General features: G+C 28.5%; 4 protein-coding genes across 5 annotated transcripts; 1 reads left to right on the top strand and 3 right to left on the bottom strand.

The window, feature by feature from the left end:
- Positions 1-288: 288 nt before the first annotated feature.
- Positions 289-2754, bottom strand: LOC123275420 (glycoprotein-N-acetylgalactosamine 3-beta-galactosyltransferase 1-like). Its single transcript, XM_044743534.1, has 3 exons — positions 2584-2754; positions 951-2168; positions 289-684 (listed from the first exon to the last, which is right to left on the bottom strand). Exons 2-3 carry the CDS (start codon positions 2103-2105, stop codon positions 481-483), a joined length of 1359 nt encoding a protein of 452 aa, XP_044599469.1. The 5' UTR covers positions 2106-2168; positions 2584-2754; the 3' UTR covers positions 289-480.
- A 3601-nt stretch (positions 2755-6355) lies between these two features.
- LOC123262645 (DDB1- and CUL4-associated factor 8-like) lies at positions 6356-9959 on the top strand. Of its 2 annotated transcripts, none has more exons than XM_044724956.1 (9): positions 6356-6547; positions 6643-7036; positions 7094-7447; positions 7854-8068; positions 8164-8531; positions 8591-8756; positions 8913-9212; positions 9281-9400; positions 9513-9959. In XM_044724956.1, the coding sequence occupies exons 2-9, from the start codon at positions 6694-6696 to the stop codon at positions 9795-9797; spliced, it is 2151 nt and encodes a 716-aa protein (XP_044580891.1). In that variant the 5' UTR covers positions 6356-6547; positions 6643-6693; the 3' UTR covers positions 9798-9959. The 2 variants fall into 2 exon arrangements, with proteins under 2 accessions (XP_044580891.1, XP_044580881.1); XM_044724946.1 differs by having other exon boundaries at positions 6360-6547; positions 7851-8068.
- A 149-nt stretch (positions 9960-10108) lies between these two features.
- LOC123262641 (transmembrane protein 147) lies at positions 10109-11521 on the bottom strand. The gene is made up of 3 exons (XM_044724931.1): positions 11348-11521; positions 10972-11110; positions 10109-10657 (listed from the first exon to the last, which is right to left on the bottom strand). The coding sequence occupies exons 1-3, from the start codon at positions 11422-11424 to the stop codon at positions 10184-10186; spliced, it is 690 nt and encodes a 229-aa protein (XP_044580866.1). The 5' UTR covers positions 11425-11521; the 3' UTR covers positions 10109-10183.
- Positions 11522-14809: 3288 nt separating this feature from the next.
- LOC123262633 (zinc finger protein 808-like) lies at positions 14810-16800 on the bottom strand. The gene is made up of 2 exons (XM_044724918.1): positions 16591-16800; positions 14810-16039 (listed from the first exon to the last, which is right to left on the bottom strand). Exons 1-2 carry the CDS (start codon positions 16768-16770, stop codon positions 14822-14824), a joined length of 1398 nt encoding a protein of 465 aa, XP_044580853.1. The 5' UTR covers positions 16771-16800; the 3' UTR covers positions 14810-14821.
- Positions 16801-18054: the final 1254 nt, after the last annotated feature.

Here is an 18054-nt window from a genome sequence, read left to right as displayed (position 1 = left end):
GAAATTTTTTTATATTTATCAACTGTGAAGAAAAAAAGTTATTAATATTTTTATGAATTTTAAAAAATACTTTTATACTTTTGATAAAATTTTCTAGATATTTTTTCAACAAAAAATAAAATAAAATTGACTACAAAATTTGTAATATTGACGTCTTTTGAGTTCTTATCAGTTCTACAAGCATTATCAACTTATAAAATTATTTTATTACAGGAATGTCACATTTTGAAAATAAAAGAGCATTCAATAAATTTTATTTTTGAAAAAATAAATAATATTAACACTAAATAAAATAAACTATTTTATTAAAACAAAAAAAAATATATTAATTTCAATGTTTCTACAAATACTCACTAATCGGACGGATAAATGGACATTAAAAATTCTTAAAAATATCAAAACACAATTATCATCTATATATATGTTAATATCTATATTTTTCTTCTAACAATATTAATACTGTAAAAATAAATGATTCAATTAATTATGCTTAACTCTTTCAGATTCTTGTTTACTCCAAAGCGCTTCAAAAATATCCGACCCATTGATATACTCCTTATTATTCATAAGCTTCAAGTTCATTGGGTCAACATATTTAAACCTCCAAATTTTGTAGTATACTTCATTAGTAATATTATCAAAATAAGTAATGTTAAACTCGTCTTTCAATGCTAATTTCCAAACCTAAAATAAATGGCTTTTATAAATTCCAGATAATTAATTTAAAATAAAATAGATGTAAAGAAGAAATGAAAATTAAGTTAACAGACATCTAAAAATTTTTATTAAAAAAATTATAACAAAAAGATAAGAAAAAAAATTTCATTTGTAAAAAACTGGATAAACTTTAAGTGCAATTTTTAGAAAATATTTTTTTGTTCCAATTTAATAAATGAAATTAAAAAATTATAAACGTCGGCTAACTTTAGTATTATAAAGAAGAAACATACCTCTTGTTCAGGTACTGGCGTAGGAGCAGGTTTATTTCCATAAATACCTCCTCTATTGTGTACAAACAAGTGATAAAGGTAGTAATTGATAGTATACAATTGTTCTGCATCAGGAGCACTGAATGTAACCGACCTTGGAGAGCAGCAGTCTCCTCCAGGATATACTGCTCTTGTAAAATAATTTCCTAATTTATTCAAGCCCCACAGAAGAGTTTGTAATGGATAGCCATGAAATATATCCCTTAGTTTATAATCTCTGGTATCAGAAGGTTGAATATTCAAAGCTGCTAAATGTTTGCCGAGATAGTAGTCTTCTTGTTTCCAATATTTACCACCCGCCAAGCATTTTTCATGAGTATTAAAGTGACTAATTATTTTTTCAACAGCTCTTCTGCTCAAAACATAGCCAGCTTGGGCGACATTGTAAGCTTGGCCCCATAAAACAACCGGGTGTCCCAAATAATGGCCATCATTGAAGTCCAGTGGAGCGACGTAGTACCTTAAATTTTCTAGTAATATCATAGTATCGTCCTTGATAATAATTAACCATTGCAATGAGTCATTTGAAGACTTCCATACGTGGTGCAATGATTCACAAAGTAGTTGCCATGATGACGTAATTTTTACCGATAATTTTACTATCGATGGATCGCTGCCGTTATCGGTGACCTTGTGGGAAAAAAAATACACCTTGTTGCAATTTTTACTCCATGTATTATAAATCGCTTTGGCTAGTTTTATTTTTTCAACAAATACTACGCATACAATGTTTACTTTTGACTTTAACCAATCTGACTCTAGTGAAGATGATGTATAATTACGCTCAAATAATGATCCGTAGTATTGATGGTCCAAGTTGATTTTTGATAGAGTTATATTATATCCTCTCAGCCATTTTTGGTACTTAATTTTTTGAGGGTCTTCAATTAAATTGTCTTCTGGTAAATTGATGTTTTGATGTGATGATTTCATACCACGCATCGTCAATTTTTTATTTGCTACATATGTGTTTTTATTTTTTAATTTCCATGACTTACCATGGCAGTCTTTGTAATTACAATTGTTGAAAATAGAAGCTAAGTAGAGTGTAATTATAAATCCTATGAGAAATCCTAAAAAGAAGATCAGCTTCCTTTTTAATGAACGCAGGTACATTATGCTCGAGTAATTATTTCTTCTTGTTTATTAAACATTTTTTTTATTGCACAATTGTTGAGGCTATCAAAAAAATGATTAAGTATTTAATTATAAAATTTTATATGTTTAATAAAAATTTTGATATTAAAATAAATAGTTGAATATTTATTTAATAAATAAATTTGTTAAATAAAATTATTATTAAAGAATTGCATTTTTAATTTTTAAAAATTTCTACATGATAATTTTTACTCCATAATTCATTTGTTAAATTTGATAAATTAATTTTTATACAAATTTTTCTTAAACATGATATTAAAGTTAGCTGTCACGGATATTTTTTAATTTTATTTAACAAAAAAATTTGTTCCAAAAAATTGCATTTTTAATCCATTAAATTTTCTAAACGTCAATTTTTTTTTTATCCAGTAATTTATTTATTAGAAAAATTATTTAATATCTGCTAAATTAATTTTTATTTCTTAAATATACTTACAATTTTTTATTTTATTTCATTTCAATAACATGTTTGTAAATCAATTAGTGTCAATAAGTGATTAGAAGCATGAGCAACAATTAATAACAATGATTGTCATTTTTAATATTACATTTGAAATTACTTTCTACACAAAATTTCAATTGTTAACACATAAACAATAATATTTTTTCAACTCTCACATGTTTAAATACTTTAATTTATAATTATTTGTGTAAATTTTAATTAAAATAATAAATTTTACATTATAGAAAGTGAAAAAGTTTCTTTAGTACAAATTGGTTGAATGCATATTTATAAAAACTGTTATTATTATTATTATATTTTACATACTATAGATCTGTTAGATCCTTACCAGCTGATCTATAGTTATTTTTAATTATTAAAAACCACAATTTATTTGACACTTCATCACTTTAAGGCTAATTTAAAAAAGAAATAATTTTTTATAAACAATTAATTAATAGTTTTTGTGTTATAAACTTTTTTTTGTAATTAATAAAAAATAAAGCCCTGATAGCCAAGTTGGCCGCAACTTTCTGTCAATCTACTGCCGCAACTTGTCACCAAGTTGGCGGCAACTCTTGGAAATGAACTCGGTTGATGTCAACTTGTTCACCAAGTTGTCGACAAAAAGTTGCTTCTGAAACTTTTTCACACCAAGTTGACGACAAGTTTCTCAAGAAATTTGGCGACATATTGCGGCAGTTAGATTGGGCTCTTTTTACACGCTTTTTATTATTATTATTAGCTTCACTTGTATGTCAGTTTGTCAGTTTGTCAGTTTGTCAGTTTGTCAGTTTGTCAGTTTGTCAGTTTGTCAGTTTGTCAGTTTGTCAGTTTGTCAGTTTGTCAGTTTGTGAGTTTGTCAGTTTGTCAGTTTGTCAGTTTGTCAGTTTGTCAGTTTGTCAGTTTGTCAGTTTGTCAGTTTGTCAGTTTGTCAGTTTGTCAGTTTGTCAGTTTGTCAGTTTGTCAGTTTGTCAGTTTGTCAGTTTGTCAGTTTGTCAGTTTGTCAGTTTGTCAGTTTGTCAGTTTGTCAGTTTGTCAGTTTGTCAGTTTGTCAGTATGTAACTCTCCTTCGCATAAAGAGACTACCATAATGATATTATTTAAATTTTGATTATTATCAACCTAGAACCCAGGTGATGACCTTCCTAGTCATCCTCTGATGACCATCCCGAAGTTATATCTCGAAACCAGGTGTTTTCCTCCGTAGGTTTTCATCGGGAATGGCACAGATAAACCCGTACATCAACCCGGAATCCTCTGATGACCATCCCGAAGTTATATCTCGAAACCAGGTGTTTTCCTCCGTAGGATTTCATCGGGAATGGCACAGATAAACCCGTACATCAACCCGGAATCCTCTGATGACCATCCCGAAGTTATATCTCGAAACCAGGTGTTTTCCTCCGTAGGTTTTCATCGGGAATGGCACAGATAAATCCGTACATCAACCCGGAATCCTCTGATGACCATCCCGAAGTTATATCTCGAAACCAGGTGTTTTCCTCCGTAGGTTTTCATCGGGAATGGCACAGATAAACCCGTACATCAACCCGGAATCCTCTGATGACCATCCCGAAGTTATATTTCGAAACCAGGTGTTTTCCTCCGTAGGATTTCATCGGGAATGGCACAGATAAACCCGTACATCAACCCGGAATCCTCTGATGACCATCCCGAAGTTATATCTCGAAACCAGGTGTTTTCCTCCGTAGGTTTTCATCGGGAATGGCACAGATAAATCCGTACATCAACCCGGAATCCTCTGATGACCATCCCGAAGTTATATCTCGAAACCAGGTGTTTTCCTCCGTAGGTTTTCATCGGGAATGGCACAGATAAACCCGTACATCAACCCGGAATCCTCTGATGACCATCCCGAAGTTATATCTCGAAACCAGGTGTTTTCTTCCGTAGGTTTTCATCGGGAATGGCACAGATAAACCAGTACATCAACCCGGAATCCTCTGATGACCATCCCGAAGTTATATCTCGAAACCAGGTGTTTTCCTCCGTAGGTTTTCATCGGGAATGGCACAGATAAACCCGTACATCAACCCGGAATCCTCTGATGACCATCCCGAAGTTATATTTCGAAACCAGGTGTTTTCCTCCGTAGGTTTTCATCGGGAATGGCACAGATAAACCCGTACATCAACCCGGAATCCTCTGATGACCATCCCGAAGTTATATTTCGAAACCAGGTGTTTTCCTCCGTAGGTTTTTACACGCTTTATATTAGCTTCACTTGTATGTCAGTTTGTCAGTATGTAACTCTCCGTGGGTAATTTGCGCGCCTGAATATTTTTGATAATCAACAAATAATAGTTTAAAAAAACTAAAAAATCACGCTTTTATAAATAAACCAAACTAAAAGTAAAATAAATAATAGTTTAAAAAACTAAAACACGCTTTTTATAGAAAACCAAACTAAAAATAGAAAATAAATTTTAATAAATTTAAATTAAGAATAGTGTTAAAAATTTCAATAAATATAAATTAATAATAGTGTAAATAAAAAATGTATTTTATTTTAAAAAGCGTGGGGTGCATGGTGTCAATAGTTATAAATATTTTATTGACAGATATGAGTAGAGTGATTATCATTTTGATATCTTAAAAGCACCCACGCTTTTTTAAAATAAAATACATTTTTTTATTTACACTATTATTAATTTATATTTATTGAAATTTTTAACACTATTCTTAATTTAAATTTATTAAAATTTATTTTCTATTTTTAGTTTGGTTTTCTATAAAAAGCGTGTTTTTAGTTTTTTAAACTATTATTTATTTATTACACGCTTTATATTAGCTTCACTTGTATGTCAGTTTGTCAGTATGTCAGTAACTCTCCGTGGGTAATCTGCGCGCCTGCGGCCTTCCTTGGTTCTGGTAGCCGTTTCTCAGGCTCCCTCTCCGAAATCGAACTCTGATTCCCCGTATTTATAATATTTATAAATAATTATTTTTTTATTAGCTTCACTTGTATTCCAGTATGTCAGTATGTCAGTATGTAACTCTCCGTGGGTAATTTGCGCGCCTGAATATTTTTGATAATCAACAAATAATAGTTTAAAAAACTAAAAATCACGCTTTTATAAATAAAACCAAACTAACAAGTAAAAATAAATAATAGTTTAAAAACTAAAAACACGCTTTTTATAGAAAACCAAACTAAAAATAGAAAATAAATTTAAATTAAGAATAGTGTTAAAATTTCAATAAATATAAATTAATAATAGTGTAAATAAAAAAATGTATTTTATTTTAAAAAGCGTGGGGTGCTTTTTAAGATATTATCAAAATGATAATCACTCTACTCATATCTGTCAATAAAATATTTATAACTATTGACACCATGCACCTCACGCTTTTTTTAAAATAAAATACATTTTTTTTATTTACACTATTATTAATTTATATTTATTGAAATTTTTAACACTATTCTTAATTTAAATTTATTTTCTATTTTTTAGTTTGGTTTTCTATAAAAAGCGTGTTTTTAGTTTTTTTAAACTATTATTTGTTTCTCAGAAACTTGTCGCTAACTTGACGCCAACAGTTACAAATTCGAAAGTTGACCGCAAGTTGTCGCTAAGTTGGTGGCAACTATCTGACACCAACTTGGTTGGTCTGAAACTCTGGCTATCAGGGAGAATGTGTCAAAAAAAGGTTGGTAAGTTAGAAATTCTCAGAGAGAGACACCTGTCAATAAAACAGAGAACTACACTGAGCATTACCGAAGTTTTGTAAACACAAAATATTTTTTTTACGTAAATGTTCACATTGTTCTTGCTAATCCAATATAAGAAAGTCTTTACTTTAACCCTTCAATAATTTACAAAACGCAAATAAATAATCAAGTTAATATTCTTGGAATAATAACAGTTGTTTCAATAAAAATTATCCTGGTGCTATTTTGTATAATAAAATATTAAGTAAAAAAATTTAATTTGTATGTATAAAAAATATTAATAATTTTTTGGTTAATTTTTTGTCACTTAAAAAGGATTAAACTTTTGAAAAGTTAATAATTTATTTATCCGGCAGGTTTAAATAAAAAAAAAAGAGGAATATAATGATAAAATAATTACAATAATCATGGACAACGATAAAGACCTGGTGAATAAAAATGTCAAGGAAGATAAAAATAAAAATACCGAATTTTGTGATGAGACTGTGAATGAAAATTTGACAAACATGGAAGTTGAAAATAAAACCGATGATAATTCAATCGGAGAAATTGTCATTAATAATTTATCAATGGATTGCGACAATGCAATCGAGAAAAATCTCGAAAAATGTGATGATGACAATAATAAGATTGATAGTGAGGATTGTAGAACAGACAATGAGCCTCTAGAGAAAAAATACAAGCCTGCAAATGTCAATGGCTCGTTGGAAAATCATGATAATAATGTGCCGAATGACAATCCAGTGGAAGGTATTTTAATTTTTATATTTTAGGTAGAAGATTGAACTTATTTGATTTTTTTTGCAGATATATTGGATAATGCAAGCTCTGGGAATCCTTTGAGTGAAAATAATAAAAGTCCCGAGTGTTCGGGTGCTGATAAAAATTTGCCAAGCTGCAGTCATGCAAAAATCCAAAAACCCAAGTCTAAATTAAAGAAACGGCATTACAGAAAAAATTCTGATAATAATGATGATTCTGACAGTAAGTCTGGGAAAAAAGCACGAGATTCTAACTCTAGTTCACAGGAATTGGACTCCTCGGTTGATGATGAGTCTCATAATGTTGTTGATCCTGAAAACACGAGTAAAAATTCCAACCAAGATCCCGAAAGGAATTCTAATTCTGATGATAGTGATAAAGTTATAGATAGTGTAAAAGGTAGTGTATTTATTTATTTTTTTCTTTTAAAATAAACTAATTATAAAAAATTATTTTTTAAAAATTGCACTTTTAATTATGTAGATATTCTAAAGATCAAATTTTTTTTGCTATAATTTATTTGTTAAAAAAAATTCTTAAAATTATCAGATATTTAATAATTTTTAGAATTTTTTTTAATAATTAAATTATGGCAAAAAAATTGAATTGTAAAAATTTTTTTAAATTATAAATTTAATTTTTTTAAAAATAATTTTTCAGAAAAATTTATTTGTTAAATAAAATTAATAAATTATCAAGTGACTGTTAACTTAAATGCCATGTATTTTATCATATTTTTTGTTTTAAATTATTATAAATAATTATGGACAATAATAATTATTTATTTTTTATTTTAATTTAGAAGGTGACTCTGATGAATGGTCAACAGCCAGCGAAGAAGAAATAAGCATGGAAGTACCGGAAGTATTGACCAAAGTAAAACCAAAGCCAAAGTGGTTTATGGTACCAGAGATGATAAATCGTGAGATTGGTAATAATAGGTTCTTTAATCGAAGATTCTATGGTTCTTTGCACACTGTACAGAGGTTGGAATTAATGCACAAGTTAGACGGACACGAGGTTCGTATAAAAAATATATTAATTAAATTTTTAATTATTATTATTATTATTATTTATAATTAATTAATGATTTAATTATTATTAATGAATTTTAGGGTTGTGTTAACGCATTAAACTTCAGTGAAGACGGAACTAAGCTGGCTAGTGGCTCAGACGACTTGCAAGTTATCGTCTGGGACTGGGCGTCCGGAAAAAAGCGGGGTGTCTTCGAAACCGGACATTCATTGAATGTCTTTGAAGCTAAATGGTTACCGATTGACTACGAGTCGTACATTGTAACTTGTGCTCGTGATGGTCAAGTCAGACTGCTAGATTTAAATACAAATGTACATAAAAAGCTGGCCAGTCATCGCGAGGAAGCGAGAAGACTCGCGACTCATTCTGATAATCCTTACAACATTCTGTCTGTTGGGGACGATGGAAAAGTACTGTCGATAGATATTCGTGTTGAAAAATCAACTAGGTAATATTTTTTTGATAAGTTTATTTTTTAACTTACTGATAATCTTTTTTTCGCTGCAGGTTGATGACAGTCAAGGAAGATGGCAATCATACGATGCTTTATACTATTCATATAAATCCACGTGACAGTCAATATTTTTGCGTGGGCGGTCGTTCTCAGAGTGTTAAAATATTTGACAGACGAAGAGTTCAAGAACCTGTTCAAAAATTATGTCCGAGAAACATGGTAATTTTTTATTTGTTATTTTTTTATTGCCAAACATGAAAATTTTTTAATAATAAACTAGATCTAGAAAATTATTTTTTTAAAAAATACATTTATTATTTGATTTTTTTTATAATTAATTTGTTATTTTATCATTTAAATTATTTTTTTATCCAGCCTATAGACGGACAAACAGCATATGTAACATCAGCAGTGTATAATTACAATGGAACAGAAATAGTTACATCTTACAATGACGATGATATTTATTTGTTCGATACTGTTTCACCAAATCCAACTCGAGACTACGCTCATAAATACGAGGGTCATCGTAATAGCGCAACTGTTAAAAGCGTCAATTTCTTTGGACCCAAAAGTGAGTTTATTGTCTCCGGGTCTGACTGCGGAAATATTTTCTTCTGGGATAAAAATTCTGAAGCTATCGTTCAATGGATGCAGGGAGATGATCAAGGAGTGGTAGGATTATTGTTAAATTATTATATATTAATATATTGAAAGAATATTAATTAATCAAACATTCACAGATTAATCGCTTGGAACCACATCCATTTGTACCAATGTTAGCGACTAGTGGTCTTGATAACGATGTTAAAATTTGGGCTCCTACTAGTGGATTGCCACCCGCGATGAAAGATTTAGATGTTGTAAGTCTTTTTTTGTATAAATTAAAATTATTGATACTTAAAAAATAAAATTTTAATAACTAAAAGTTAAAAAAAAAATAAAATTAATGAAAAAAAAAATTAAATGTTTCAGTGTGTTAAAACTAATATGAAAAGACGCGCAGATGATATAACTCGTGAACCAGATCCATTTGATTCACGAATGCTTGCAGTATTTCTTCGTCATATCAGTAGATACCGTCGCTTCAGAGTAAGTAGTCGATTAGGAGGAATTCAAGGAGCCTCAGCAGCTCGAAGAGCAGCAAACGATCGGTCATACGGGGACAATTCAGATTCCTCAAGCGATTCAAATAGCAGCAGAAATAGTAATAGTCAATCTGATGACGATATGGAAGGCCATCAGTGTTCAACTTCATAAAAATATTTATATTTATAGTTATAAAGTTGAGTTATTTTCACCCCAAAATATTTTCATTGTTTAAACGATCGTTTTGATCATTTAATGTTGCTTTATGTTATCTCTGTGTTTTCTACTTGAATATTCTCCATATTAAATAATAAAAAATTTTTATTAAATAAATTTTATTTTTATTAAGATACCCTTTTTGAAAATAATAATTAAACAATTTATTATCAAGCTTACGATTGTCAAAAATAAATTATCTAGAAGTAAATTTCTAATTTTTATTACAATCTTAAAAAGTAAATTTGACAATTAGATGATTTATGTTTAAATAGTAAAGAAATAATTACAAGGAAAAAATTAAAGGCAGTGAAAAATTTTAAAAGAATTAAATTTAATACTTAAAAAATTCCGATGGATTTAGCTAGACCAGCGTAGATATGAAGGGTGATTCCGCCTATGAAGAGAGTCGTCACCGCTTTGATGAGCAGTGATGACCAAGGTCCAGCGAGTAACAAAGAAGCTAATAAGTCTAATATTAATGGTCTGTATACGGTTAACAGCAGCATGCTGATCACCAGCGGGATCAAGCTTTTCTTCAAATCATGTCGCGACCACAGCCAGACTAATGTTGCGGTTGTTATGTGTTGTACAAGAGATATATTCGATTCCAAACATTTCTGGATATATTTCCAGTCGAATTCGGCTCCTCGTGCTCCTATCCACAGGAGTAGGAATCTTGTTAAAAGAACTTCCGCTCCAGCCCAGCCGATTCCTGCTGTCAATACTTTGGCGTGGCCTTTTCCGGGGATTCCTTTTAGGACTACCAATAATCCTACTAGGTCTGCTAAGTCTATTGAGTATTTCCAAAATTCCTGGAGTCAATTGTAATAAATTAAATTAAATTGTATTAAATTTTATTAAAATAAAAATTTAATCAGCCGATATCTGAAAATTTTTATAATTTCTTTTTATTGAAAAAATTATTACTCAAAAATTTCGCATTTAAAAGACTTGAAAAATTATATGTGCAATTTTTTTTTTGTTAATTAATTAATACAAAAAATGAAAATTAATTGAGCAGATATTTAGTAATTTTAAGAATTTTTTTAATAAATAAATTATGGCTAAAAAAATTAAAAATTGTTGAATATCGGCTAATTTTAGAATTATTTTATTAAATACGTACCCCAAAAATGTCAAAGCCATCCTGACTAATGTTGTCAGCAGTAGGGAAAAATGTTGCAAGTGCTAACATTTTTACAAGTTGAGTAAATATATAAATACCACCTGCTTGAATGCATTTCCAAAATGCTCCGTATTCTGATCTGTAAAATTTATTTGTAATTTAAAAATTAAATTAAAATAAATGATACTAAATTAAAACATCTAATAATTTTCATATTAATTAGTTAAATCTTAATAAAAAAGATATTTAAAAAAATTCAGAATTTTTTTATTAAATATCCTTTATAATTATTTAACTATTATAAAAATTATAAAAATTGTTAGTTACCTGCTGATTTTAATATCATGTAAATAAGTTAATGTTTTTTTGTACTTACAGCCCAGAATATTTATATGTTAAGTAGTATGGCACATAAACTAGTGCTACACAATTACCAAAATGATATAACGTCATTTTTATGTTATAATTATTAAAATTAATTTAAAATTATTTTATCATAACCTATCACTACAATAGAACATTTAATTTAATTATTAAACTCCAAATCATCAAGAGGGCTTTTCATCATAAGACGAGCGCAGGCGTAGCCGCCATGTCGAAACGGCGGTAATTCAAAAAATTCGTACTGTTTTCATCAACAATGGCTGGGCAAGGAATAATATCTCCACAAAGAAATGAATTGTTCGAAAAAACCATCGACGGTGCTTCACTTATTTATGATTCAGTCGAAGCTCATAATTGTGAACAATTAAAAAGGTGGCTAAAATGTCATGGGCGTCCGCAAAAAGGGAAAAAAAGTGAGCTAATCGAGAGGTTAGACATTGACATTTGTTTACTATCTAAAAATTTAAAAAAAGAAATTAATATTTACAATTTTATTCTTATTAATAATGTTAATTAATTTGTAATAATTGAAAATATATTTTATTTAACATAGGTAAGACTTGCGGAAGTAATTAATGAATTAAGTCATTAATGTTTATAGGTTATACATGACATTATTAATTAGACAAATATAAATGTAAATTTTTTTAGTAATTTTTTATCAGAAAAAAAATGTTTAATACGACATAATATATAAAATATTTTCAGAGTTAAAAATGCAATTAGGAATCATGTACCAGTGGACCCAACAGTTGACAAAGGGAAATGGCAAAATATCATAAATACACTTAATCAAAGTCCAAATGTACAGCAGAGTTATAAAATAAATTATCCTAACATTTGGCAACCATTTCCCTCTGACAAAGTACCCAAGAACTTCACCTACGAATCTATGTACCATTATCTAGTGAGATCATGCATCGATGACGATTATGATCATTTGTTTGAAAATTTTAATATATATTACAAACTTTTATAATATTAATTTAATTTATTTCAAATTTTATGAAAAATAATAATTTTTTAAGTTTAAAATTATCCAAAATATAAATTACTTTAAAAAAAATAAAAAAAACTTCTTATTTACTCTATTTTAGAAAATTGTTGCGCTCAAAGTTTGTTTCTTCTTAAAATTCCGGCAAAATGGCGCCGGATAGAAAGGAAAATTGTAAATTTATTAAAAAAAGGACTTTAAAAAAGAAACTACAGTATAATTTTATTAAATCTTATAAAATTTATTAAAATATAATCTTCACTCATTTGATTTTTCATTAAACATAAAAATAGACAATTACAAATTTACAAAAATTTTACCTAGTTAAAAAATAGATGGTAATAACATTTTCATTTAAAATTTAAGTAATTCTAAAAATGTATTCTTAGATTCTAACAATTTAAATTTTTGTTCGATTAGGTTAAATACAAACATTTATTTCCATAATTTGAAAATTGTTTATAAAACTTAAAACTAATAATATATTAATTGTGAAAATAAGGCACGGAGTTATTAAGTCTAAATCTTATTTACAAATTTATAGTTCTTATTCTAAATGTATTACATATATCTATGACTAGCATTAGTAATTATAAACTAATTGATTCTGAATACTTTTACGCATTAAAGTGGCTTTTAAATAAATATTTCTTCTATTTTAAGACAACGTCGCAGGAAAACAGAAAAAATATCAATTTAAATTACCAAATATATAACTAAAAAATTATTATAAAAAATTGCGAGGATTCAGAACCGATAAAGTTTAAAAAAAAATATTAATTTTAATTTGATGTTTGAAAAAAAATTAATATTTGAATTAAATTAAAGTAATTTTAAAAAATAAAAATAAATAGTAATAAATAACCTAATTAATTTTCAATATCAAAAGTAAGTCGCCAGCAACTCACCCCTCATTGAAATATATGCGAAAATTTATGTAGTAGATATAATAATTTATATATAATATATAATCAGCGGATCGAAATACATGAAAATCACGCTTAGTTTAGTTCCAAAAAATTTTTTTATCATTAAAACTGCCAATTTTCATCATTTTTACGGTTTTTTGAAGTTTTCTTAAAATTTCGAGGGTGTAGGGATCAAACTGACCTCGAATTCGGATTCAGCGGACCAAAATACGTACCCTTAGGTAGGTCCGGTCAAATGCACATTCTAATTAATTTTTTTTGTGTGCCGGTGTTATTTTCTTGATTTAAGTTCATTTTTTTTTCAGTGTACACTGAGAAAAAAAAATTTTTGTCCAGAAAAAAATTTCTTGGCTCAAGAATCGTTTAAAATAAATTGTGGTTTTTTGATAAAAGAATATCAATATCTACACTGATAGAAGGATTTGTTTATATTTAATAAACTTTATTAACTGTTAATAAATGATTTTTTAACATCATAGGATTTAATAAATATTTATTAACAGAATAAATTATTTATTAAATACGATTTATTAAATGTTAATAAATATTTGTTAACAGTTAACAAATATTTATTAATAGTTAATAAGTGATTATTAAGTACAGTTTATTAACTGTTAATAAATATTTATTAATGGTTAATGAATATTTGTTAACTGTTAACAATTATTTATTTAAAATAAAAAGCAAAAATAGCAATTTTCTTTTGACATTTTTTATAATAACCCTACAGCTAGAATACGTGATAATAATTAAATTCACTAAATAAATTAACGTTTTTAATATTTAAAAATATAAAAGATAATTATGAGCTTTGATAGAATTTGGTATTTTACAATAAACGTTATTATAATGTAATATAATTAATGTAAATAATTTATAAAGATGACTTTTGTTTCTAAGCAATCTTCATATCATATGATATTGCAAGCGAAACAAATTCACTCAACAAAATATTTATTAACTGTTAATAAATATTTGTTAACTATTAATAAATACTTATTAACTATTAATAAATGTACTTTCCTCCTAAATAAATATTTATTAAAATTTAATAAATTAAATAATTGTCTTTAAATAAATTAAATTATTAATAGTTAATAAATCCTTCTATCAGTGTATCATGATAATAAAATATTGGGATTAATTTTGATAGATTAACAAACGAATAGTTTCACTTGAATTAAACCAAAAATAATTCGATCAATTTTTGAGACAAGAAAATCGACGGTCTAATTAGCAATTTGTCTAACTCCTTATTTTTTAGAGGGTGATTTTTGAACTTTTTGATGTAGCAATAATCCAATTATAAATTATTTGAATGATTCAAAACCTAAATATTATATCTCTATTAGATATTAATGATATTAAATGGTTTTTTAAAGTGATAATAAATTTTAAATTGTTTTTTTTCGTACAAATAGAAGATTCTCTAAAATGGAGTTAAACAATTCGCTAATTAGAACATCGAAATATATTCTTGTAACAAGAAAATTTTCTCAAGAGTACTACTTTTTTTTCTCAATGTCTTTTGAATTTCTGCAGACTAACGTGGTGACGGAGAAGAAGCAGATTCGCTCTCAGGATGTCTGGATTTCATGTGGCGTTCAAGATCTCTTCGCCTGACAAGAACTTTCTCGCACAGATCACACTTGTATGGAGTCTCGCCACCTTCAGCATGTAGCCTGATGTGCTTATTAAGATTGCTGGGATCTCCAAAAGGTCGGAAGCAAATTTTGCACTTGAGAGGTTTGTATCCTGTGTGAGTTCTGATATGAATTTTCAATCCGTATTTCCTGGAGTAGACTCTATTGCAGTACAAGCAGTGATATCCATCCTTACATTTCCCCAGATTGCTGACGATGGTCTCGACTTGTGCAGCATGTTTTTCGGTATTGACATTTAACATCGATACGGGCGCTCTGAGGTTCGCTTGGAAGTAGGGAATGATTTGAGGTGGGTAATTATAAATTATTTTGTTATGTGGAATTAATTCCAAATCTTGAGGGATTGTTTCGGCAACGTGTTGCTGGGGGTAAGGCTTGAACGCTGAGTGAGAAACCCCCGTGGATTCGACCGGCGTTTTCCGGAGCTCCAGTGAAGAATTCATTGATACGTTCACCGAGGTCTCGTCAGAAGAACTTGTCGAGGCTTTTGTCAATGCCGTCGACGTCGCCGGAATTTCAATCCTTGTACTTGGGTAGCTCATTGTTGGTGGTGGCAACGCCTGGTGCTTCTGCGACGGCCTCACTCTCGGGCTTTTGACCTCCAGGTCGTGCAATATCGTTTTAGATTGATGCTGAAGAGGCAGCAATTGATACTGGAACGCTGGCGAGAAGTTCATCCGGAAATTGTCCAGGTCAATAGGAACGTATCCTTTGGCCAGCTTTTCCCAGAGGAAACTCTTGTCCAATTTATTGCAGTCCAGCGCCATGTGTATCTTCAGAGGGTTCGGATCCGGGAACAGGCAGTCGCAACGCTGACACTTGTAATTAGGTGTACAGTCTGATTGCACTATGCATTGGGGTTCTAGGTACAGTGGGATGTTCATCTTTATCAGCAATTGAGTGTCGAACCACATCATCAACGGCTCGCCGGGAAAGATTTCTTTTTTTGCCTTCAGTAAGATTCCTCGGTCTACTTGTTCCAGGATTACGTTGTAGTTGTGAATGTTGTTGGCTATCGTTACTAATTTGAACCAAGAAGACGCGTCCAATGGGATATCTCTGCAGATTAACCGGTCTTCATGATGCACAATACTGATCTGTTAATAGTATGGTTTATTAGTTAAATTTTTATTATTTTCTCCACGCATTAATTTTTTTATTGATTATTTATTTTAAATATTTTAATATTCAAAATTTTTAATATTTAAAATATTTTAATGTTTAAAAATATATGAAATTTTTAACGTTTAAAGATATTAAAAATTTATAGTATTTGAAAATATTAGAAATTTATAATATTTAAAAACAATTAGAAATTTTTAATGTAAAAAAATATTCAAAATTTGTAATGTTAAAAAATATTTGAAATTTTTAATGTTTCAAAATATTAAAAATTTGTAATATTAAAAAATATTAAAAAAAAATATTTTGTTTAAAAATATTTGAAATTTTTAATGTTTAAAGATATTAAAAATTTTTAATGTAAAAAAATATTAAAAATTTTCAATGTTTAAAAATATTAAAAGTTTTTAATATTAAAAATTTTTAATGTTAAAAATGCCAATTAAAAATTAAAAAAAATAAAAATCTTATGCGTGGATAAAAAAAAAGTAAATGAAACCCGAAAAAATAATTAAAGTGTACTTACATATTGGTCAACAGGTGTATCGCTTTTTTGGAGGTCAGTTTCTTCAATAACCCCCGTGGATGCGTTTATTGGTAGATGAGCAGCAGCCCTTACATGATGCTTAGGCGCTCGACTTGAATTGTTATGCGGGTAAGCATAGTTTATAGGAAATTTTTCCATTGATGCAATACTCATTACCATCCTATTTGCTGCTGGATTTACATTAGTATCACTAATGTTGATTATTATTTAGTAAACTTCACAAGCACCAAAAAATTCAAGAATTTAAACAAATAATTTAAGTTCTACTTTCGAAGATTTGTTATAGAAATCTAAAGGAACTTTTGAAGTACAAAAGCAAGACCACGTTGAAAAAAGTGAGGTTCTTACTTGCAATGATTAAGCAGGTACGCTTTCGTAGTACGTATTGAAAAATTTGTACCCGAATAACGCTTAAATACTCGGTATTGCTTAGATAGCATAAATCCTGAGTTTTTCCCCACTCTTTTTCCCCACAGCCAGAGCGGCTGTCATAGGCCAAAATTGCTATTAGTACCTCCCTCTTTTACCTAGTGCTTGTTTAATTGTGTTCGGTTGTTGGAACCCGGAACTTTGAATAAACAGGGGAGCTACGGCGTGATTTTTTGACTGTAGTAGGGACCGAGGCGTCGAAAAGAGGGATGATATCCGAATGATTAAAGATCTGGACACGTGTCACCGCAAGGTGCATCTTTTATTCCACTTGAAAATTTTTTTTTTTTTTTATTTTTAAAGTTGCATCTAGTAATTTGTACTAATTTTTAGTACAAAATAAAATTTTGGTGCAGTTAAATAAGAAGAATAGTAGAAAATTTAATTTTTTTATAAAAAATTTTTGTGCAATAAAATAAGAAGAATAGTAAAAAATTAAAAGAAATTTAATTTTTTTATAAAAAAATATTTTTATTAATATTAACTTTTTTCTTTTTATTTAAAAAAAAAAATTTTATTAAAATTCTAAATTAACAATTATGTGTACTTTAAAAATATTTTACTAAAAATTTAGACCAAAAGTTTAATTTTAAAACTTTAATTAAAAAATTTTTTAACAAAATAAAAAAAAATAATTTTTATAAAATTTAGTAAAAATAATAATTATTTATGGTTCCTTATTGAAAACTAACTACATGTCAAGCAAGTTAGATATTCAGATTAAGTGTGATGCATAGTGAGTTGGTCATTACTGATAATTGAATAGTGCTGATGGTAACAAGTATTTAGTCGATAACTTCAATGGTTTTTAAATTTTTTCGGGTAAGATTTATGGATTATGTGTAATTTAAGTTTACGGTAGAAAATGTTTGAATAAAAAAGGTACAGCTTTAAACGGTACTTTATTTTTTTTTTTTTTTTTTTAATTATTTTAGTAATTAGTGAAGACTTAATCTCTTAAATGTACTGTCAGGTATGACAACTGTTTTGTCTCATCATAAATATTAAATTTTC

The sequence above is a fragment of the Cotesia glomerata genome, linkage group LG1 (assembly GCF_020080835.1).
Source record: "Cotesia glomerata isolate CgM1 linkage group LG1, MPM_Cglom_v2.3, whole genome shotgun sequence".
NCBI lineage: Eukaryota > Metazoa > Arthropoda > Insecta > Hymenoptera > Braconidae > Cotesia > Cotesia glomerata.
This window is presented reverse-complemented; position numbering and strand designations above follow the sequence as displayed.

Bases quoted from the DNA above. Each gene is read 5' to 3' on its own strand.
- LOC123262645 (XM_044724946.1), top strand. From the start codon at position 6,694: ATGGACAACGATAAAGACCTGGTGAATAAAAATGTCAAGGAAGATAAA. The intron at 7,448-7,850 runs GTAGTGTATTTA...ATTTTAATTTAG, and splicing joins AGTTATAGATAGTGTAAAAG to AAGGTGACTCTGATGAATGG. The intron at 8,069-8,163 runs GTTCGTATAAAA...AATGAATTTTAG, and splicing joins ACAAGTTAGACGGACACGAG to GGTTGTGTTAACGCATTAAA.
- LOC123262633 (XM_044724918.1), bottom strand. From the start codon at position 16,770: ATGGTAATGAGTATTGCATCAATGGAAAAATTTCCTATAAACTATGCT. The intron at 16,040-16,590 runs GTAAGTACACTT...TACTATTAACAG, and splicing joins ATACACCTGTTGACCAATAT to ATCAGTATTGTGCATCATGA.
- LOC123275420 (XM_044743534.1), bottom strand. From the start codon at position 2,105: ATGTACCTGCGTTCATTAAAAAGGAAGCTGATCTTCTTTTTAGGATTT. The intron at 685-950 runs GTATGTTTCTTC...CATTTATTTTAG, and splicing joins CGCCAGTACCTGAACAAGAG to GTTTGGAAATTAGCATTGAA.
- LOC123262641 (XM_044724931.1), bottom strand. From the start codon at position 11,424: ATGACGTTATATCATTTTGGTAATTGTGTAGCACTAGTTTATGTGCCA. The intron at 11,111-11,347 runs GTAAGTACAAAA...TAAATTTTACAG, and splicing joins ACATATAAATATTCTGGGCT to ATCAGAATACGGAGCATTTT. The intron at 10,658-10,971 runs GTACGTATTTAA...AATTGACTCCAG, and splicing joins ATGGCTTTGACATTTTTGGG to GAATTTTGGAAATACTCAAT.